We start from the raw sequence: 23,333 nt of genomic DNA on the forward strand, positions 1-23,333 counted from the left end.
CCACTGTTCGTCCGACTGTACTGTACTGTACTGTATTTCATTTTATTTTTCTAAACTGTTTTAATTATTCTTATTTCTTTTTATTATTTTAATTTCTTCTATGTAAAGCACTTTGAATTGCCATTGTGTATGAAATGTGCTATATAAATAAACTTGCCTTGCCTTGCCTTGCCTTGCCTTGCCTTGCCTTGCCATGTAAGATGTAAAGTGCACTCAGACTCAGCACCTGGTCATCTGAAGTTGGGAGACGGGTCGGGCCAAAAGGAAGTTACTCTCTAAATAGAGTCTGGAGATTTGGCATTATGCGGTTTTAAATATGTAATGCCTCAATAACTAATATAACAACATAAGGATAGATAATCTGCAATTGTGTGTTTTTAATTTATGTTTAAAGAGAAGGTTTGGTAGGGTTTTTCTTTGTGTTGTCTAAAGCAGTGGTTTTCAAACCGTGGGTCGCGACCCACTTGTGGGTCACACAGTGAGAAAAGGTGGGTCGCACAAAGGCACTTAGCTGCAGCTAAATTTACGTTACGATGAGTGAAACAAAACCAGTCCGATTAATGACCAAACGACTATGAGTTTTAGCGCCCGCCAAAGTGTTATTTGATCGCTGAGTAATGTAGATGAACTGCTGCGCTTGTGACAGAGTCACAGTGCATGTTTAACTGAAAGAACTCGGTCGCGCGCGCGTTCTCTCTCTCTCTCTTCGGAGCCAGGCGAAAGTGTAAAAAAGACTTCACCGTCTGCAAACTAAGCGCTGTCCTGCTCTCTCTCCCTCGCACATATTAATCAAAATAAAACGACACGGTGGTAAAAGGTCGGAAGACCAAAGTTTCATGTGGAGCATTCGGAGATTTTTTTTTTCTTCCTCAATTACCGCTGGGTGTGAATTGTGCTAAATAAGTTGTTGCCTTATCTTCTCTGAAAAGCGTCCCAGACATTCAGCTGACATAAAACAACACTTTAATTTAACGAAAAAAAACCTATCCAGTGATGAAATGTTTTCTGTGTTGACACAAATCTTGGATGTCTATGTCCTAACTGCTGGGATAATCACACAACGCGCACGACATGTCCAATTCGTGAACTAATGACTCCTTTGATCGATTAATTTTAATGAATGGACAACTGATCTTTCCAACAGTGAACTCAGGAGACGTTTGAATCAGTAACACTTTACAATAAAGTTCTATTTATTACATAAATTACATAAAAAGTACAGTTTGCTTACTCAAGCTTAAGCTTTAAAATAAATAAAACCCCTTGTTTTTTTTTTGAAAAGCATATGACTACATTTTTCCACACAGTGCTATCAAGAATCGATAAGAGAATCGTTAAAGAATCGGATCGATAATCAGAATCGTCAGTGGCATTATTATTATTGATACAATCTTATCATTTCCCATCTCTATGTGAAGACGGTAAAATTATAATCAAACATTAAAGAACATACATGTTTTTTTAAGAGTTAAAAGTTTTAAATATTTTGCTAACATGAAGGCTTGTCACTGTCAGTCTTTTTACATCAGTGCAAAACTAGGGAATGCAGATTAAGACCATCAGCATGCATTAATTAATCCCATTGCATGTAGAAAAAAAAATGTGCGACCAACTGATAAAGTTGGTAGCACCAGTGCAAGTGGGTCTTGAGATTGATTATACTTGTCTAGGTGGGTCCTAGAACGAAAAAGTTTGGGAACCCCTGGTCTAAAGTACCGACTTCGGTACCAAGTTGGTCCTGAAATCTTTCAAATGTGCTGCTTTGAGCGCTGTTGAGCGGAATCATAAACACCTCTGATTCTTAAATTTTTTAACAACACTAGTTTTTCTTAATGTTTGGAATCTCTTTAATTTCTTGGATTTTGATTGATAACAAATGTCTTAGGAAACACGTCTGGTTGGTGTCTGGTGGACATGAACCTAAACCAGCCATATTATACTGGCTTCCTCAATACCAGCTAATCAGACAGTCATTCAGGGAACCCACTGATGAGTTGATTGTGAAAACATGTATCTAATCTGCAGTATTTCTCTGTGTGTCTCGTGTCTCAGGTAGTGGTGATGGCTACAGATAGAGGGATAGTAGAAGACTGGCTCTCAGAGTTCAAGGTGAGTCAAGTAGCATCCAGTATTAAGGCCTGATGGAGTGTGTGTGTGTGTTTCCAGATAAACAGACTGCTGGTTCAGGAAGGATGCTGTGCCTTATTATCTCAATGCTTGAACACACACACAGATGAGAATAGTACCATTCATTCAGGAGAAGGCTGTAATGTTGGGGTTCTCGACATATTAATCAACATATTAATCATATTAATCAAATCTATTGTGATATTCCTCCTTGCATAATCCCCCAAACATAACACATAAAGACCCGTAGAAACTGTGACCCTAAAATCTAAATTGTGAATTACCATGATGGTAAAAGCCAGTGAATATGCAATTTTCAGACTGTCAGACCTTTAAATATTGGTATTTTTTATAGTTTCTCAAGTAGATGATGGTCAAGACACCAGAAAAGTAGACGCTCTTGGATCTTATGGCTATTGTGTTTAACAAAGGAGCGTTTTTTAAAAGTATTTTATTCCAGTGTTCCGAGCTCTTTATTTAAGCGCATAGAATCTTGGGGCTAATACAGATTATTTAAAGGTCCCATGACATGCTACTTTTTGTAGGCTTTAATATAGGCCTTAGTGGTCCCTAGTACTGTATCTGAAATCTCTTTCCAAAAATTCAGCCTCGGTGCAGAATTATAGCCACTACAAGCCAGTCCCAGAATGAGCTTCCTTCAGACAGGCCGTTTCGGTGTCTGTAGCTTTAAATACTAATGAGGAGGAGAAAGGCGGCGCGAGGTGGAGGGTGGGTGTGGCCTTGACCATCTTGCGCAACGGGAACGTGGCGTGCATGTTTACGTTGGATATAGCAATGGCAAGAAGACACGCAGTCTTTCAAGCATTTCAGTTTGACCCAGAATCTGATCCAGATGGAGAAGCAACGGATGAAGAAGTTGCAACTCAGCGGCTCCAGCAGGACGTTTCCGAATGGTCAGTTTAAAATATTATGTCTGGATACGGTACTTTATTCGGATGGTTTAGTTATTATCATGTAGCTAACGCGAACCTACTGTTGCCTTTTCATGAGAGATCTGTAACGTCTGTATTTATCTTATTACAATATCATCAAGCTCTGCGATCTTGAAATGCGGATATCGCGCGCGCCATATAACCAACAGGAAAACGGTTATCCAAATAACAAAGACGTGTACAACACTCACGTTACAGTGTGTGTATTCACACACATAAACTGCATAGCTGCATAGCTAATGTTACAGCCACATTCTACGTGTAAAATCTAGGTAACGTTAACCATAAACAGTAAAGCAACACACTTATATATCATTAGTTGACTTACTTGTCCGAGGTGTGTAGCTGAGCCAAAGAGAGTGATCCAGACTTTAGTTTCAGACGTTCAGCAAGCCCAGCTCTGTATTGACCCTTCGGTGTTCATTTGTACATCCAATTATTGAGCAATTGTTATGCTTCGCTCGCTCAAAAGCCATGATATCTCTCGTCTCGTGGACAAACTAAAATCGCGCGCGCGCGTTCCTACTTCCTAGCGCATTTTCTCATGGGCGGAAAATCTCTGGGCGGGCAAAGCAGAGACAGGGGAGGTAACATTTCCTCCTTATGACGTCATAAGGAGGAGATTCAAGATCAGCGCGTATGAACCTCCATTTTCTCAAAGGCAGAGAAAGATAGCAAAAGCTCGATTTACACCGATTGAAATTTTTAGAAACTTGGGGACCATATACAGGCTAGGGGAACTCATATTAATGTTAAAAAACCTCAGAAAGTGAAAATTTCATGTCATGGGACCTTTAATAGCTACTAAACACTTCTTTAGATTTGTGTTGGTTTGTTTTTAATGATGCTGAATATGTGTGTGTGCTCTGATAGGCCCTGTCGGAAGCGCAGCTGTCTGGTTATGCTGGGATCCTCCCCCAGAAGGATACGCTGGTACCTGCCCTCTACAGAGTCATTCAGGACCCCGACACTGAGGTGAGAAGAGAGGGATCACACACACACACCTTCTCCTCGTCTCCTCAGACTCCTGAGCATCATCTGTGTGTTCACAGCTGCTGGAGCCTGTGTGCCACCAACTCTTCGAGCTGTACCGCAGTTCAGACGAGCGTCTGCGGCGCTTTACTCTGCAGTTCCTCCCCGAGCTGCTCTGGGTTTACCTGCGCAGACGCAGACACAGCAGCAGCTGCATAGAGGCTCTTCTGCTGGGCATTTACAACCTGGTGAGTGTGTGTGTGTGTGTGTGTGTGGAAATGGAAGCAAGCAGAGTATGAAATGTTCAGAATCACTGAAGAGAGAATCGAGATGTGTCGGAGAATCTATATTTTCTCCCACCTCTACTCATAACATTAGGAGTATCACAGTGTGTGTCAGTGCTAGCAGCTGTTCTGTGGAGTAATCAATGTAGCCCTGGTCCTGTGACAGAGTCCAGACAGTTATAAACATGCCAGTCTTCATCCAATGCCTTCTAATACTTGTGTACTTAGTTCCAAGTGCAAAACAAAACGCATAACACAGAGAACAGTAGAAAAAACAGAACAGTTCACTGGCAGCCAACCTCACAGCGCCATCTTGGCTCAAACCCCGATCAGATTCACCTGTCTGTAACTCTCCAGTGATCCTGAAGACTGTGATGAGCTTGTTTGTGGTTTGTAGTATATGGTTCAGTCATGCTGTTGACGAGTGATCTGTGTAAACTCTGTGGTCCTGTTTACGCTTGGCTGCTTCACGGGTTTTCTCTGATAGGATAGCTGTCCGATCATGAAGATGAGGTGTAAATGCTTTTCAAAACGCATTCAAGATGGATTGCGTTCCAGTTGCACAAACCACTTCAGGAGGAGGTTTGAGACGTATTCCAGACTCATTCCAGATGCAACTGGACACGTGTAAATGCATTTGGTTGTAGAGGCCACATATGTCAGTTTTACTCCTCCCAAAACGGTAAAAAAGATATAGCTGCAAGCAGCAAATAACGGGGTTCAAGCATTTTAAGCACATGCGTAAAAATTTATTGTTTTATTTTGCAAATTTGTAACCACCTAAATCATAGATGGAAAAGACCATTTACAGCCAATACAGGCAATTTAGATGAAAGGGTTTTAACAGTTATAGTTAGTGATGCTCCGATTGATCGGCCGCCGATCATGATCGGCCGATATTGGCAAAAAATAGCTTGATCGGCAACCCCCAAAAGCGCCGATCAAAAAAGCCGATCACGTGACGTAAATAACTCGCGCAACTTTTCCGCATGCGCGGCAACACAACAGCAGAGCAGAGCTTGCTTAACAGTGGCAAAATGAGTTCTCCTATGACGGCAATTCAATGGCAATTATAAACGAGCGCCCAACTGATGCTGGCGCGCACGGTAAATGACATTCGCGAGAGGATACCCCTCATTCAAACCCTGCGCGGGCGCATGACATCTCTGCCCTCGCGCGCGCGCATGATCATTCCCCACACGCTCGCGCTTGATCTCCTCTCGCCTGCTGATTTTGCTCGCTCGAACACTTTTATTTTTGGCAGTCGAGGGGCGGGACTTACTGTTTTAATAACCTCAAATGTCATTGTCATTATTTTATTTTTTGGATCTGATGTAGTTAGTTCCTCAACTACATCCATTGTAGTCTGCCTGACCCCTCTTTGTTTTGAAAAATTATACTGTGCCTTATTTGGAAAAGGTGGCCTACAGTAGCCTTATGTTATCTTGTTTTCTAACTACAATTAAATAAATATTGGTGGTTCTTCAAGATTTTCTTGACTCTAGCATATTTCCATTCTGTGATCGGCAGTGATCGGCAATCGGCAGATCATGATTTTGGTGATCGGTAATCGGTGATCGGCCCCAAAAATGCTGATCGGAGCATCACTAGTTATAGTGGCACCTATGGTTTGATCTCCATAAAAGTTTGCATGCCTCTTTAGAATCATATGTCGCATGTGCTCACCTAATTTCATGTGCTGAGTTCTGAAGTTCTGAGTTTTCATTTAGGACTGAGTATGTTGGGTATACTTGGCCACGCCTGTTTTCTAAATGAATCCTCTTTCATGCGAGCACAGACTGAACCCATAGATAGGTGCACTGAGTTTGGTGATGTTATCTCTTTCCGTTCAAGAGTCATAGCTGGCCACGCCCACGTCAAACGTTTTAGCATCCTGACGTGAACGTGATTTGACATTTTGACTTTTTAAAATAATTTTTAACAATCAGACTTCAGAAAATCGTTCTGCCCTGGTTTGGTTCCAATCGGGTGAAAACCTAGGACTATTTCGCAAAAGTTTCAGAGACATTCGTCTTGAGCCAAGAATTCCAATGATATAAGAGTCTGTGATGAATGGTTCAAGAGTTCTGAGTGATGGCTGTAGCGCCTCCTTCAGGCTGATTGGGGCGAGCCTTGGTGCCGTTGTTGACAGGGTGGGTACTAACATCGCTCATCCTGATTTTGTCAAGTTTAACACATTCCTGGGTCAACATATTTTGTTTATCCTGGAAGAACATTCCTGTCTGAAGATGTAGTCCTAACAATATCCCTACTCCTAAACCTTAGCCTACCCATCCGTCCTTCGGATGAGACGTTAAACCGAGGTCCTGACTCTCTGTGGTCATTAAAAATCCCATGGCACTTCTCGTAAAGAGTAGGAGTGTAACCCCGGTGTCCTGGCCACATTCCACCCATCGGCCCTAACCAATCATGGCCTCCTAATAATCTCCATCCACTGAACCGGCTCGATCACTCTCTCTCCTCTCCTCTCCTCTCCTCCTATAGCTGGTGTGCCGTTGTTCTGTGGCTGCCGTCGCATCATCCCAGTGGATGCTACACACTGGTGGTGTTGAGGGGAGATCCCCTGATTTTATTGTAAAGCACTTTGGGTGTACAGCAGTACATATTAAAGCAATTGGTTATCTCTAAAATCAGAGGGAAATGATAGGTGAATAACACTGATGTGGTTGTAAGCCTAAACTTGACATAAACTGTAAACTTCTCCCTCAGATCTGATTGTTGCTCCAGGGTCAACAAAGATGTTGATCATGTTCTGCGCTCCTCAAAGTTTCACGTCCCTACGACTTACGGTTTGGTCTGCCGGATCACTTTTAGGGCAGAATGTTGATCTCATCTAACACTTGAACCCCTGATAACGAAGGTTTGGGAGCATGTTATCCCGTCTCCCGCTAGCCCGATACCACAGTGCTACTGCTACAAGTATCTCCACGGATGAGCATCTCTCTTCAGCAAACTCCATTAAAGTCAGGTTAACTCCATAAAGCTCAAGGTTGGCCAATTGGTGTGCTCATTTCGTTTCCGGAATTTCTGCATTGGTTTCTGTGGCAATGACGTAGCATTGGTAGGAATACGCCAAAAACAACAACAACAACAACCGTAACATGCAGGGGTTTGCAATACAGATGTTGTCTTATATCAATTTTACAACATGGGAATGCGTATCCGTTCATGCCATATAGCAGGATGAGAACTGAAAAGTAAGATAGTAATAAAATTGTCTTAAGATCTCAGATCAGATCCTTAGATCCTTCAGTGTCCTTGAATAAAAGCACATCACAAATGCATAACATGTACTGTAATATACCCTCAGTGTCACACATTGTTTATATTGTGTTTTACAGGAAATTGTGGATAAAGACGGAAACAGCAAGCTGTTATCTTTCATGATCCCGTCCCTGTCCAAACCATCCATATATCATGAGGTAAACAACATGCATAATACGCATACAGCCTTCTGTTTTACTCCTGCTAAACTTCTAAACTGAATTCATTTCCCACCTTAAGAAACACAATAACACCCAAAACATTAGTTCTGCAGAATGAAAGTTTTTAACCTTTTTTCAACTTACTTTTTTGTAATTAATGTTTTTATGTTTTAGACATTCAAGTTAACACTTTGAACTTTGATTTTTACACATTTTGTTATTTTTACCACTATGTGGTTCAGTTTCTAAACTTTTGGGGACCTTTTAAGGCATAGATGTCTCCCAGTTCAACACACTAAGAAGCTGATGATTTGAACCAGGTGTTTTAATTAGTGTGACATCTAAAACATGATGCTAGGTTTATACGTTAGGTTATGCGTCCCCTAGGACTGTAGTTGAGAAACACTGTTGTAAAACATGCCCTGTGTCCCAATGTTAGGACTAACCCTACTGTTCATCCTAAACTGAATGTGAGATTAGAATAAGTGTCCCCCAAAGCATATTATGTTAAAAAGAGTATGCCAAGTCCCCGGATGCTCTACTATTTAAGTGTGGATCCATGCTCACTATAACAGCTAATATTGCCCACAACCCATTGCACTTTGGAGGAGGATTCAGTCCAGAACTAGAAACACGAACAAAAACGTTAAAAAAACTACAAATCTGGTGGATGTGTGCAACATAAATAAACAAATAGATCCAGATGTGGGGGCAGTCGTGGCCTAAAGGTTGCGGGTTCGATCCTCAATACCGGCAGGAACATGTAGGTGGGGGAGTGAATGAACAGTGCTTTCTGCCGCTCTCAATACCCACTACTGAGGTGTTCTTGAGCAAGACACCTAACCCCAAATTGCTTCAAGTCACTTCACCTTAAATCTATGACTGGGTTTGGACAGTACTTGCTCTTTAGGCAAAACGTTGAATGATGTAGTCTGAAGCTGGTATTGTGTCATACATGATATGAATTAGGGATGCACCGAATGTTCGGCAACCGAAATTATTAAGAATAAGTAAAAAGGCCGAATAAATTTTACCGAACAATGACGTTTTTAATGACGCAATCAAATAGTAACCCGCGTAGAGTGAGAGGCGCGCGCTTTATGCAGCAAACATGTCAGCAGTGTGGAAGCACTTTAAAGTGTCAGAGAAAGAGGCAAAAACGGCAGTTTGCAGACATTGTTCTGCTGAATTGTCCAGAGGGGGTGCATCTGCAAAAACGTACAGCACTTCAAGTTTAATTTATCACTTAAAATCAAGACACCCCGAACATCATGCAGAGTACGAGAAAGACACGGCGGCGGCTACGGCAACAGCAGCAGCGAAAAGGAAAGTAGCTCCCAGTCCTAGTACACCCACTCCATCTGTGGCTGACTTCTTAGAAAAGGCAAAAAAGTTTGCCAATGACAGTGCCAAAGCTAAAGGTATTACTAAAAGGATAATGGAATTCATCGCATTGGATGATCAACCATTCTCGGTTGTAGAGGATGTTGGATTTCGCAGGCTTATAGACCATATTGAGCCCCGTTACACCATCCCTAGTAGACGGCATTTCTCAGACGTGTGCTTACCTGAGATGTATAACGTCGTTTCAACTAACGTCCATGAGCTTTTGGCTACAGATATTGCAGCCCTCAGCTTCACGACTGATATTTGGAGCTCGGATGTGAGCCCCACCAGTATGCTGAGTTTAACTGCGCAGTGGATCGACACAGATTTCAAGCTACAAAAGATTGTGCTTCACTCACAAGAGTTTAGAGGGTCCCATACAGCTGTAGCCATATCCGAGGCGCTCGCCAACATGTTTGACACTTGGCGTATCGACCGATCTAAAGTGCATGCGGTAGTCAGTGACAACGCAAGAAATATGGCTAAAGCCATGGAAGATAGCAATCTGAAAGGCATACGGTGTATGGCACACACAATTCAACTGGCGGTCAACGAGGGATTGTTGAGTCAGCGCAGTATAGCAGATGTGATAGCGATAGGCAGGAAAATTGTTGGCCATTTTAAACATTCACCGCTTGCCTATGCGCGCCTACAATCTATCCAAGAACAGTTCGGAATGCCACAAAAACGTTTCCAACAAGATGTGAGCACAAGGTGGAACAGTACATATTATATGCTGGAAAGCCTTTTTGCGCAAAAGCGAGTCTTGGCCACATACATACACACAGTCTGCTCGCATCACACACCAGAAGTCTGCTCGCATCACACACCAGAAGTCTGCGCGCATCACACACCAGAAGTCTGCTCGCATCACACACCAGAAGTCTGCTCGCATCACACACCAGAAGTCTGCTCGCATCACACACCAGAAGTCTGCGCGCATCACACACCAGAAGTCTACTCGCATCACACACCAGAAGTCTACTCGCATCACACACCAGAAGTCTGCTCGCATCACACACCAGAAGTCTGCTCGCATCACACACCAGAAGTCTGCTCGCATCACACACCAGAAGTCTGCTCGCATCACACACCAGAAGTCTGCTCGCATCACACACCAGAAGTCTACTCGCATCACACACCAGAAGTCTGCTCGCATCACACACCAGAAGTCTGCTCGCATCACACACCAGAAGTTGTAATTGTGTTTATTAACTATTTAATTGTATTTTATTACTCTTGTCCACAGTGCACCAAGAAAGAACTTAAGAGATTATAAAATTGATTCCCTAAAAGAGTGACTTAATGAAACTCAGCTTTGCCATATCATCCATTAATGATTTAAGTGTAAAGCAGTGTTTCCTTTCCCTTGTCCTGAAGAACCCCAACAGTGCACAGTTTATACATTTCCATTGTCCTGATCAGGTCTTGGAGTTTCTACTAATGATGACATGAATCAGGTGTGTTCGGCTAGAGAGACGTATAACATTAGTAGAGTTGGGGAGCTCCAGGAACAAGGTTGAGAACCACTGGTGTACCTAGTTTAATGTTGTTAAATGTGCTAACATTTAGGATATGTGGCGTACAGTGTACATTTTAGGACATCCTCAGACTTCAGTCATATGATGAAAAGGGTATCATGCCTCAGACTGAAAGGCTTCAGGTCTCAGGAAAAACAACGTCAGGTCTCAGGTCTCGTACAATTAGGCATCAGGCGAAACGACCTCAGACTTTAAGGCATCAGAGACATGAAGGCATTGGGTGAAATGGACTCAAGGCCTCCGATATATTCACTGCAAATTTCTTTGTTTGGTCTTCGTGTCACAGTTCACCCTAGTCACAATCCTCTTCACTACACTTCCCAGCATCCATCCTGGTTCCCACCTGCACGTCATTCCTCATCACACTCACCTGTATCTCATCATCACCCTCATTACCTCCACTATAAAGGCACACTCCTCACCACAGTTCCTTGTTCGTTTGTGTTATGTGGACTCATCTCCTTCTCTCCAGCGCCTCTCTCGATCACCCTTTGGACTTCCCCTACCTGCTCACCTCATCCCTCACCTTTATTGACAATACTCTCACTATTCACCATCATTCTTCCTCTGCTGTGTCTGCATCAGTGGTGGGCAGATCGAGGCTTCGTGAAGCAATGAAACAGTTGAACCAAATGGGCCATATTGTTTCGAGGCTTCGACTCAATCCGACACCCGTCTCAACGGTGACACCTAGTGGTCACTTGCAGGTGTTGATCTGAAACAACCTTGACGACCCATTAAAAAAATTTGTTGTTTTTTTATTATTGTATTTTTCTAATATGTGAAGCTTGTAACCTATAGGCTCCTCACTGTGCATAATGTTATTTTGGTCCTGCAAAATGAATATTAATAAAAGAAATCAAGCCACAATGTCTCACTTTTTTAGAGATTTTTATTCAAAAATATTCATTTCTCTGCTGTGGAAGGACTTAGCCTACTTCTTTTTTTACAGATAATTTCTCCAGCCTTTGAAAAAATCCTCTCACAAGGGACACTTGTTGCTGGCATGCAAATATATTTTTTAGCTAGGACATACAAATGAGGAAAGATTACTGCTCTCTCTTTCCAGTTAGTTAGTGGATCATGAGTTCTGGGCAAATACGCATTTGCAAATACGCAAATACGTCCTGTGTTTCTACTGGTGTTGATGGTGATGGTGATGGTGATGGTGATGATGATGGTGATGGTGATGATGATGATGGGTCTGATGTTGACACAATATCACAATACACACATCTCACTTTATTTGGGGTTTCTAAATGGAAATGCTCCCACACCACAGATGTACGGCATCTCTTCTGGGGAGCCTCCATTTTATCTATCTAGCCTATCCAAATCTATCTATGTATCTATCTATATGAATCTATCTATGTATCTAGATATGTATTTATAATCTATCTATGTATCTAGATATGTATCTAGATATAATCTATCTATGTATCTATCTATAATCTATCTATGTATTTATATATGTATGATCTATAATCTATATATGTATCTATCTATTAATCTAGCTGTCTATATATTTAAATCTATGTATCTATTAATGTGTCACTATATGTATACTCTGTCTGTCTCTAGCCTATCAGTCAATGTGTTGTGTAAATTTAAATGTAAGCCTAAATAGCCTATAACTAATCAAATCACACTCTGTCACTATATCACCAAAAATCCGCTATCTCAAAATCAAACTCCTCTCACAAAAACCCACGAGGTCAATATGCGTTGATTTCACTTTTATACAGATGTGCGATTGTGTGGTATGTTCCCGACCGTGTCAATCAAACGCTGATTCGGCGGACCACACATGATGAAACACTTAGTGAAACACTTCGAGGCTTCGTTTGGCCATAGTCACGTGACATGGGTGTTTTGAATCACGCTTCGGATCAGTGTTTCGAAACATCTGCGCTTCGGGATCTCGCAAAGCTTCGGAACGACTGTTTCGCGTCAGCCATCCCTAGTCTGCATCCGTAACACTTCGCTTGGGGTAAAACTAAGTTTGAAATACCTTTGATGTACTGTTAGCGAACATCCCGGCACCGTTCACACGACTGAGAGCGACATTTAGATGAATATGTAAATATGCTTTTTGTATAACTTTTAGAGTCTGTTTGCTTTTATCCTATCATAATGGTATCCTTCAAATGTGTTTTGTAGCAGTAGCAGATCTTTATAGGTGGTGCTGGGGAGGAGGAGGGACAACAGAAGCTTTCATATCACTCAGCGTGCCGGTCGCAGGCTACTGTACGATATATAATGTGGATTTGGAGTTACTTCTGATTGGCTGGTGCTACGGCGTTGAAAGAACCAATTGGTGTGGGAGATGTTCAATACGTGTCATAAATTTTAAATAAAACAGTAAGAATAAAATATATTCAGGTACAGCTTACCTTCGCTCTCTACCGTTCTGAATCTGTTCTGTTCCACTTCTGAACCGCGTGCATGTGACGTCACACTGAGGCGGGCAAAGTGAAACTTTCACACTGGCTTCCACTGTAGTCCGTTTCAGCCGATGCCTTTTAGTCTGAGGGGGTTTCGCCTGATTGTACGAGACCTAACGTAGCTTTTCCTGAGATCTAAAGCTTTCAGTCTGAGGCGCAATGCCCTTTCGTCATATGTCTGAGGATGTCCTAAAATGTACATCGTGGTGTCCCTAATCTCTGTTTAGTGTAAATGTGTGTGTGTGTGTGTGTTTAGCCGTCTAGTCTGGGCTCCATGGGTTTGACTGAGGGAGCGCTCTGTCAACATGACCTGATCAGAGTGATCTACAGTGGCCTGCACCCACAGAGAGAGACTTTCACTGCCCAGAACAGGTCATTGTTGGATAAGTGTTTCTTTACAGTTCAGATGTTTCAAAAGGAAAGATATGTAAAGTGAACTAACAAATTTGTCAATAGTTTTCACTATTCATGTGTACAGGTGATTTTGTGTTATAATGTGTGTCTGCAGGTTTGAGGTACTGTGTTTCCTGATGTTGTGCTATAATTCAGTGGTGGTCTACATGCCCCCCTCTTCACACCAGGCCGTCTGCAGAATGAGCTCACGGTGAGATCTCTTCTCCGCTCTTTGAGCAGATAGTGACCCGTTATATTACAAGCAGGCCGCCGCTGAGAACAACTGTACCCGAGTTGACCGAACATGATTGCGGTTCTGACCTGAACAGACTTCCATTACAGACGCAGCTCACAGTCGGAGTGCGATTGGAAGCCCTGGCCTCAGCCAACCCTAGAGCTGTACCCGATTAGAGGGATGAACAGGGAGAAGGGCTGTCAATAGATTAACATTTTTAATCACGATTAACCGCACCCTTTTTGTGAAATTAAGCATACAACATTATTCTTGTTTAACACTATATCCAGCAAAGTAAACTATCAGATTGATGGATGATTCTCACAAAACTGTATTTTCCGCCAGTTTTCAAGGTGAATTTAGGTTTCTTTCCAAAAAAGGACACCTTGAGACTCCAAAAGGACACAGAATAACCAAATGATATAAGAGTCCATATATTTCATAAGTTTATGCACACCAAAGCACCCATGAAAAAAAAAAAAACCTTTTCAGAATTCAGTGTATAGTATATGTGTACAGTGCAAGATGTGTAAGATGTGTAACTGGCGTGATGTGTAACTGGCGTGATGTGTAACTGGCGTGTTGTGTAACTGGTGTGGTGTAACTGGCGTGTTGTTTAACGGGTGTGGTGTGTAACGGGTGTGTTGTTTAACGGGTGTGTAACTGGCGTGATGTGTAACTGGCGTGATGTGTAACGGGTGTGGTGTGTAACGGGTGTGTTTTTTAACGGGTGTGTAACTGGCGTGATGTGTAACTGGCGTGATGTGTAACTGGCGTGATGTGTAACTGGCGTGATGTGTAACTGCCGTGATGTGTAACTGGCGTGTTGTGTAACGGGTGTGGTGTGTAACGGGTGTGTTGTTTAACGGGTGTGTAACTGGCGTGGTGTGTAACTGGCGTGTTGTGTAACTGGTGTGTTGTGTAACTGGTGTGTTGTTTAACTGGTGTGTAACGGGTGTGTGATGTGACAGGCTGTGCGTGTGCGGGTTTCCTCGGCAGCAGCTGAAGGCATGGACGGCTCCCTGCATACGTGTGCTGTTGGACCCAGAGTTCATGGTGCAAATGCTGACTGCGGTCTATCATGCCATGTGAGTGTGAATACGTCTCATTCCTTCCAGTCTCAGTTTAGCGCTGTTGGATCACTAACGGTTCCCTTTCGAAAGGGAACTCGCACTGTGTCGATAACGCTTTGGGGAATGCCTCCGTGTGAACCGGTGTCTGAAACGCTTATCCAATCACTGCAATCCTATTGTCCGGCGATAGCCTATGACGTCACTGCTAGTGCGACCCGGAAGTATATAAGGGGCGCCTAGAGAACATGTCAACATCTTTTCGTCTCAGGGACTGTTTTGTATGTACGCTTCAACCTGAAAACTTCAAAAAGGTAATCATGGTTTGTGAAAAACGCTTCATGAAGTGTGTGGATCCGTGTCTAAGATATTTGACACCTGATGACACACACAACTTGTGCGTTTACTGTTTGGGCTCAGCATGCACGATCAGTTCTTGAGGGATCTGCTTGTGCCAACTATGTGTTTTCAGCCTATGACGTTACTGCTATAAAGCTCCACTCGCGTGAGCCTTCCATTCCTGCCCGATTTACACAATGAGATCGAAAAGGCATGGAAGAACTTGTATTCAGCGCGCATTCATCACCATCAGCGCACAAACTATGGTGATGTTGAGGGGATGCACGAACACGGGCATGTGTCGATGCCCCAGTTGACGAGATGTTCGAGAACGATCTCACGGCTGGAGAGGCATCGACACTAAGTGCCCCGGCCCTGCCTTTTAAGCCATAAAAAGAGAAAGTCGTGCTTAAATGGCAGGGCATACGCGGCGGGTCTGGCTGGTGATGCCCTGCACACAATGGCGGTGTTGCAAGCATACCAGGCTGATCTGCAGTCAGATTTGGACCACATAACACTGCGGTCCGAATCTGCACTTCCTCACCCCAAGCGCTTCTTGCATCAGCCCTGAGGCTGGACCTATGGCGAGTTATTCCTTCAATTTAGGAACCCGTCTGTGGGTCTGGCGTCTGGTGTGGTGGTAAGTGCGCTCTTTCAAGCTCTTATGGTGACAGGCCTCCATTTGTGAATGTCGTTTAGGCCATCGCTCTATGGGCAGCAGCTCTGTATGTCTCCTCCCTTTACGAGAGTTTTAGTAAGGTTGAACAGTAGACCACAGGTTCCCTGTTAGTGTTAGGTTGGGTTTTTATAGAATATTGAAATTAGGGCCCTAAAGTTCCCATATATAGGTAGGTTATGCATACCCTTCCCACAGGCCTTCTCTTATGTTAGAGTCGACAGGCTTATGTAGTGGGTAGTGCCAATCTGTAGTAATGAACAGGTTGGCTTTATTACATGGAAAATTCTCTAGCTAGGCTACCGTTCATCTGGGCATCAAACAGATATTTCTGTGTGAGATGGCTTCCTCCCTAGCGGGAGTTATTCTACTGAGGACCACTCTGTCAAGCTACAGATAGAACTACAAAGTCAAGTGTTGGTCCTCGTGGGGCCACCTTTATTGCCACCTTATACTAGAGCAGCAGGTCTCCTCTCACTTTGAGAGTCGTTTTGAGATTATAACTCTGAACTTCAGTCATATAATATTCGTCATATAATAGTCATATAATATAGTGTCGCTGATGCCCGTGACATTCGACGCTCTAGGCCTTACAGTAGGCCTCCTCGATAGTCCGGTAGCGCAAGACTGTACTCCCCTTACTTTAAAGGGTCGATAGCACTTCTGCTGGGTACACTGTCTGTTGGCAATATAAACCCTAGAGCTGGAGGCGTTCCCTTATTAGGGTCCCTTTTAGAGTGCCCAGCCTCCACAGGGCTTTGAAGCACTGTGTAGATCCAGGATCGTGTAGAGTTGCTCCCCTCGTTTGCAAGGGTTAGAAAGCACTGTGCTGAGTTCTACTCTTCAGAATGCCCGTCTCTATGATCCGATCTGTGAGCGATTACTGCCACTATCTGCATTCCTCCCTACCGGATGCCTCCATTGGTGAGGCAAATAATGTTGGAGACTCTGTTTAGGAAACAGACGGGTTGTTGGCAAGACTAGGTCAGTAAAATAGACCAGGTCAGCCTCCCTGGTGGCAGTTAAGGTAGGGGTTGACTTAATGTCCCCCTCAGAAAGTGACTGGACGGGACTCCTTTCGAACCCCCTGGCCATAGTCCCTTAAAGGAACCCCTTCCACGGAAGCTGTTGGTTCCAAGTCTTTGAGCGGCCTTTGTAGGCCATCATTGTCTCGAGGGCCTCTTTTGAGGCATATAGCTTGGGCAGTGGCATACAGTCACTGTCCTGTATGTGACCCGAAGGGGGAAATGTTTTTTTCCAGGAGAACAGGGAATGAGACACTGCGTCTTTCGCCATGCTGAGGGGATGCCTGCACAGTCCCTTCAGACGATAATTTGTTGACATGTTCTCTAGGCGCCCCTTATATACTTCCGGGTCGCACTAGTAGTGACGTCATAGGCTGTCGCCGGCCAATAGGATTGCGTGATTAGATAAGCGTTTCAGACACCGGTTCACGCGGAGGCATCAGCCCATATTTATTCCTCTGTCTTGGGTGGAAAGAGTGTGTGATCAGTCTTGCTCTGGTGTTTCACTGGTGTGTTTGTGTATGAACGTGTGTGTGTGGCAGATATAACGGGGAGTGGGATGCTGGGAGAGAGGCTCTGGATGATATCCTGTACAGAGCTCAGCTGGAGCTGTATTCTGAGCCGCTGCTGGTACGACTCAAACACACCTGTTGTTCCTGTCTGAGGATTATTCTCTCTGCTGCGACTGAAGCTCTGTCTGTACTGTGACGTTTAGTTGGGCACTGCCATGAAGAGCTCTCTGCCGGACAGCAAACCAGACGGATCCCAGGGGAAGAAGATCCTGCAGGTGGAGGAGACTCCCGCCATCAGCCGAATCTCCCACTGCACCATCACAGCGGCATCCATCCGCAGACTGCGCTGGAAGAGAGAGGGTACTTTCTCACACACACACACACACACACACACACACACACACACACACACACACACACACACACACACACTCCCACCATCAGCCGAATCTCCCACTGCACCATCACAGCAGTATCCATCCGCAGACTGCGCTGGAAGAGAGAGGGTACGCTCATGCACACACACACACACATACACTCCCACTCCCACCATCAGCCGAATCTCCCACTGCACCATCACAGCGGCATCCATCCGCAGACTGCGCTGGAAGAGAGAGGGTACGCTCACACACACACACACACACACACACACACACACACACACACACACACACACACACACACACACGCCTGACCGGATCTCACAAACACTGACTGAATCCTCCTGGATCACAGCTACACTACTTTTCCTTGTTTCAGAAGACCTTAAAGGGGTCAAATTAAACATCATATTTTATAATTTTTCATGAGATCCACTTATAATGGGACTATTAAAGGGGCTATTAATTATAATATGAGTCACTGATAAACTCGTGCTGTGTGATTGACAGCTCCAGCGATTATAAAGGAAGTTGTTACGAACTGCTCCGAGTCACAGAGGGTTGGAGATCCAAACGCAGCTTTAATAATAGGGACAATCCAAACATGTTATCCAAAGTACAGGTGAGGTCAAACACAGGCAGGAAGACCATACAAACAAACACAACAAGGCAGGGAAAACGGGCAAAAGAGAAATCCACGGAACAGGCAAGAAATCCAAAACCAAGAGACATGAATCCAGGAAAATGCTCAGAGATGCAGTGATATCAACTTACAAAACTTCGCATTGAGTGACAGGGTGAACCCGGCTTTTATAGGCAGAGCTAAGGAGGCTAATGATTAACAGCTGAATGTAATCATGGCTGATAAGTCCGGGCAAAGGATTATGGGGAATGGAGTCTGTGAAGTAGGGGTGCACGATATATCGGCTCAATATCGTTATCGCGATATCACGTTGCCAGATATTATATTGAAAGTCTCGCGATAATTATGCGATTATTATTTTGTTTATGATGCGTCCCGTCCGACACCTCTCGAAAAATACACGTCGCTTGGAGAGGGTTACCTTTTCATGCTACAGATGTCCCACAGTGGTCAGAAAGAACGGGGGAGACACTTCGTTTCTCTCAACATGACTCTAGAGTCGCTACTCACTTCAAAGCTAATCGCCGTCACTCTCTCACTTCTCCCTCGCTCTACCACACAGTCTCCACACACAGTTTTTAGCCGCCCATTCCCGCCCGCAGCAAAGTTCAAACCGCCCGCCCGCAGCAAAGTTCAAACCGCCTGGGACTCAATCCCAATGCAGCCCTCTAGAGTGCACGTCACCGAAAGCAACAGTTATGAGCTGCATTTTATTGATCATCAGCTAAAATTTCTAAATCAAAGACCACAATCAGAGAGAGCTGATGATGATGATTGTGTGTTAAGCGTCTGCGACTTACTTTTACTTTGATTTGCGATAGTTTGCACGTTGGCTTGATGAATAGATGCTCAGCTGCTCATCTGTGGCGATGCGTGTTGCAGTAGCGTCGTCATATCTGGCCATAACCTGACATATAGCCTATAACGCTCGTTTTTGGGAGAAGTAAAATTTACATATGTGGTTTCAACAACCAGATGCATTTACACTTGTCCAGTTTCGTCTGGAATGCGGCCCAGACCTCCTCCTCATGTGGTTTGAGCGATCGGATTCAAATCCGTCTCGAATGCGTTTCGGAGGGCATTTACACCTGGTCTTTTCACGATCAGATAGCTATCCCATCACAGAAAACGCATGAAGTGGCCAGGTGTAAGCAGCCCCTTACATACGGCGAAACATCTACCTGTGAGTTGCCAGGGAAAGTGCAAATTGCCTTCTAAAGGTTACACGGTTGTTGATGGGCCCTGTTTATCATGACATTTTCTTTTTACTTGTTTTTTTATTGATTTTTTTATTGTTTCTAACATGTCCTGTTCTGTAGACTTGCTCTTTATTTATTGTTTTTTATACTGTAGTGTACATACAACCAGTAAAACATGTCCTGTTCTGTTGACATGGTTATTATTTATTAATTCATGTTGTACCCGTCCAATATGACTGTCAGTTGAAATAAACCTTATGTTGTAAGAAAACTTGTTTTATTTGTTATGAATCTATTTTGATGCGTTTTCCCATAACTTTTGTAATTTTACATACGTTTAAAAATATCGAAATTAATATCGATATCGCAATATTCATTATCGATATCGCAATATCACATTTTGTCAATATCGTGCACCCCTACCATGAAGGTGTGGTAATAGTCCGGGTTGGAGTGCCCTCTGATGGTAATCCCGGGCACTCTCACTGGTGATTGTTACAGGAGTGTTCTTTAATTGCTTTCTGTATACAATTTAATAATAAGTTAAATAACAGATTATTTTCATGCTGCTAAGAGAAACAATGTAAAGTTGACCATGACAATGTAAAGTCATTGGGTTGATTTACTGACACATAAACAGCAATAAATGGTTTTGAGACAAAGAATATCTGATTGTACATGAATCATATATATCAGAAATCACTGGTCACAGATCAGGCATTAGAATGAACACAGTTACTTTACATGTTGTGGCATCACTGTCGGGTCTATATCTTATATGGGGAGTAAAAGTCTGTTAGCAGAGCCTGCGCCGAAATTGCGACTGATTTACCATATAATCCAGAGTAAAATGTACTAAACAAACAAATAAGTGAGACATTCAAATGGTTGAAAATAAATAACCACATTCCTAGCATTAGGATCCTTTGGAAAGTAATTTTATTTTTAGTCCAGTGATCCTGTATGTCTTTTCTCTCCATCTCATCTTACTAACAATCCAATGGGTGGGGCCAGAATTCGATGATGTAGAAGTAGGCGTTGATCTGATTCTGCAGAGGCGGTCTCTCATCGCACTGTTACGTAATAATGTGACAAAATCCGAAACGAGTCGTTTTCAGTGCTTGGTTTCAATAAAAGCTATTTTTGGACTAAGAAGGAAGTTTTGAGTTCTGAAACTTACAGGATATTTTTTTATAGTACAATGACCAAGGAAAACATCTAGAAAAAATGTATTTCTCAGTTCATGACCCCTTTAAAGTGTAGTGTGATCTTTTGAAAGGGTATGCTCAGTTTTCGGAGCAGCAGTTTGTTCAGGGACAGAACCAATAGTGGTCCCACTCAATAGTAGTATTGCTCGTGATTAATGGACAGACATGAGTTGTTAAAGGGATTGTTCACCCAAAAATGAAAATTAGCCAATGATTTACTCATCCTAGTCATTTTAGTCTTCCTATGTGTATATGACATTTTTCTTTCAGACGAATACAATAGAAGTTATATAAAAAAATGTCCAAGCTTTATAATGGCAGTGAATGGATGTATATTTTCCATAAAGTGCATCCATCCATGATAAAAGTGCTCCTTTAATAAAGGCCTTCTGAAGTGAAGTGATGCGTTTGTGTAAGAAAATATCCATATTTAAAACTTTATCGACTAAAATAATTAGCTTCCGGCAGATGGCCTACGAGAGTCGACTTGCAACAAAAAAGTAACACTTGACGATGTATCACGTCGGATGTAGGAGTAGCGTAAGCTTTGACGCCTCTCGCGGTTCAAACAAACAGGGCTGGGCAACAAACTCAAGCTCCCCTTTAAACATTTCTCTTTAAAAATTGTCGTTTTAGACTTCTAATTCATGACTGGTGTTTTGCTCTATCCTCTGTGCTTCCGCGTTCATCATTACGTTGTGCGTCAGGTCAAGGGGTTAGTCTTTCACAAAAAATTTATGCGTACGGCTGTCTGCCGGAAGCTAGTTAAAAGTTTTTACCGTCAGGCAGACAGCATAAGTCAGAATAAGTCAGATGGGCCTATAAAAAAACACAGAGCATGTTCTTCTTGATATACCTCCACCTGGTTCTCTCACCCAATCCCTTCTCATTTGACGGAATACTGATCAACTTCACCTGTTCACTATTACTTCCCTTGTCATGGACAATATTTATTCTCACCTTACCATCATTGTCTTGTCTCGTCCTGAGTTTGTAAGACCTCACTACCTCATCTGTGTGTTTCCTGTGATTATAGAATTCATCCATTTTCCTTCAAGTTACTGTGCTCTCTCTCACCTTGATCATTGCAATTCTGGATTTGTCTACTCTGGTGTTCTACGATGAACATCCTCCATTTTCGACAGAAAGACAAAGACAAAGACATTGTGACAGAAGACAAAACCAACACTGCAACATGGAGCTAACACAGTGGAAGATTGTTTATTGCTACCATCAAGACCTTGGTGCAAGATCTGCTACAAGCCCTCTAACCTCTCTAACCTCACCGGCCAGTGGCACAGATGGCACCTGTAATCCACCATCTGTTTTGTCTCAATCAGCCAGAGCTCCTCCACATACTTCCGCCTCCCATTCTTCTTCGCTACTTCCCATGGTTATCACTTCTAGGTTTGTTTCTTTGCCAGTGCCTTACTCCAGCTCGACAGAAGTCTACCTCGTATACTGTATATTACACATGTTTTATTGTTGTATAAATGTATGAGCAGTAATTTGTTGTTGTTTTAACCTGTGAAGCACCTTGGTCAACCATGGTTGTTTTTAAGTATGCTATATATAAATAAATTGATTGATTGATTGATTGAGAAGTCTGCAAGGGCCTTTTAGTGTTCCATAGCCTTGGAGATGGATGAGAAAGCGAAGGTGGAATTTATTATTTCTTGTCTCTCTGATCATGCTTGCAAATGGGAGTTGGATATGGAAGTAGTTTATTCCAAGATTTATTTCTCACTTCAAGGAAGTGTTCACCACAAGTGTGGGAAACCGAGTGTGATGGATTATTCTATTTCCTTCAGAACCCTAGCGGCAGCAAGTGGTTGGAATGAGGCTGCTCTTCTTTCTGCCTATTGTCATGTTTTGAATCCCAGGCTAAAGATTCAACTGTCTGGTGTTGATAAAACCATGGGGTTGGAGAGATTTATGCAATATTCATTACAGAGTTTTGAACCAACTGGCGAGCTGCGGCTGGAAACCATCATCCTCGACTGTTTCCACCTCTCAAGTACCATCAGTTTGTGCGGCTTAGGAGTCCAAGTGTATTCCTTGCATATTTATGCATCTTAGAGACAGCATTGGAGATAGTCACAGCTCTGCCTGTACTGCGACTTGTCCAATCACTTCCTAGTGGAGTGTTCGTTTCATCAGTCATGGTGAGTTCCATTCAACAGTACTCTTCAGTTTCCTCAACACTCAGAATGCCAGTGACCGTCCCCACTGCCACTATGTCTTTTGTTACAGATACCCTTGTTGACTTGGAGTCGGCAGGGAACTTCATCTACCAGTGCCTCAGCAAGAGATTTTGACTCTAGTTCTTTAATCTAAAAACCCCACTGTCCATTCAGTCTTTCATGGGATAGCCCCTGGTTTCTGGACGCATCAAATTAGAGAACATACAAAGAGAGAGCTGTTTTCTTCATCCTATCAGAGTTCACTAGTTTTATCATCCTAGGGATACCTTGGTTAATCGCCCATGCTTCCCAGCTTT

At 43.1% G+C, this 23,333-nt stretch overlaps 2 protein-coding genes across 4 annotated transcripts in view; both read left to right on the top strand.

Annotated features, from left to right (window-relative positions):
• Positions 1–23,333, top strand: part of LOC309502707 (hyccin 2-like) — a 53,310-nt gene that overhangs the window by 17,221 nt on the left and 12,756 nt on the right. For both annotated transcript variants that reach the window (XM_082175200.1, XM_082175201.1), the window contains 9 exons: positions 2,053–2,109; positions 3,954–4,055; positions 4,133–4,300; positions 7,699–7,779; positions 13,410–13,525; positions 13,662–13,757; positions 14,753–14,869; positions 17,434–17,521; positions 17,607–17,763. In XM_082175200.1, the coding sequence (XP_082031326.1) occupies positions 2,053–2,109; positions 3,954–4,055; positions 4,133–4,300; positions 7,699–7,779; positions 13,410–13,525; positions 13,662–13,757; positions 14,753–14,869; positions 17,434–17,521; positions 17,607–17,763 (982 nt within the window). The remainder of the gene's footprint in view (positions 1–2,052; positions 2,110–3,953; positions 4,056–4,132; positions 4,301–7,698; positions 7,780–13,409; positions 13,526–13,661; positions 13,758–14,752; positions 14,870–17,433; positions 17,522–17,606; positions 17,764–23,333) is intronic.
• LOC309502705 (zinc finger BED domain-containing protein 4-like) lies at positions 8,791–12,863 on the top strand. 2 transcript variants are annotated; one of them, XM_082175198.1, is made up of 3 exons: positions 8,791–10,860; positions 11,497–12,257; positions 12,291–12,863. In XM_082175198.1, exon 1 carries the CDS (start codon positions 8,894–8,896, stop codon positions 10,445–10,447), a length of 1,554 nt encoding a protein of 517 aa, XP_082031324.1. In that variant the 5' UTR covers positions 8,791–8,893; the 3' UTR covers positions 10,448–10,860; positions 11,497–12,257; positions 12,291–12,863. The 2 variants fall into 2 exon arrangements, with proteins under 2 accessions (XP_082031324.1, XP_082031323.1); XM_082175197.1 differs by having other exon boundaries at positions 11,497–12,863.

This window comes from Leuciscus leuciscus (assembly GCF_965113295.1).
Source record: "Leuciscus leuciscus genome assembly, chromosome: 7".
NCBI classification, from domain to species: domain Eukaryota; kingdom Metazoa; phylum Chordata; class Actinopteri; order Cypriniformes; family Leuciscidae; genus Leuciscus; species Leuciscus leuciscus.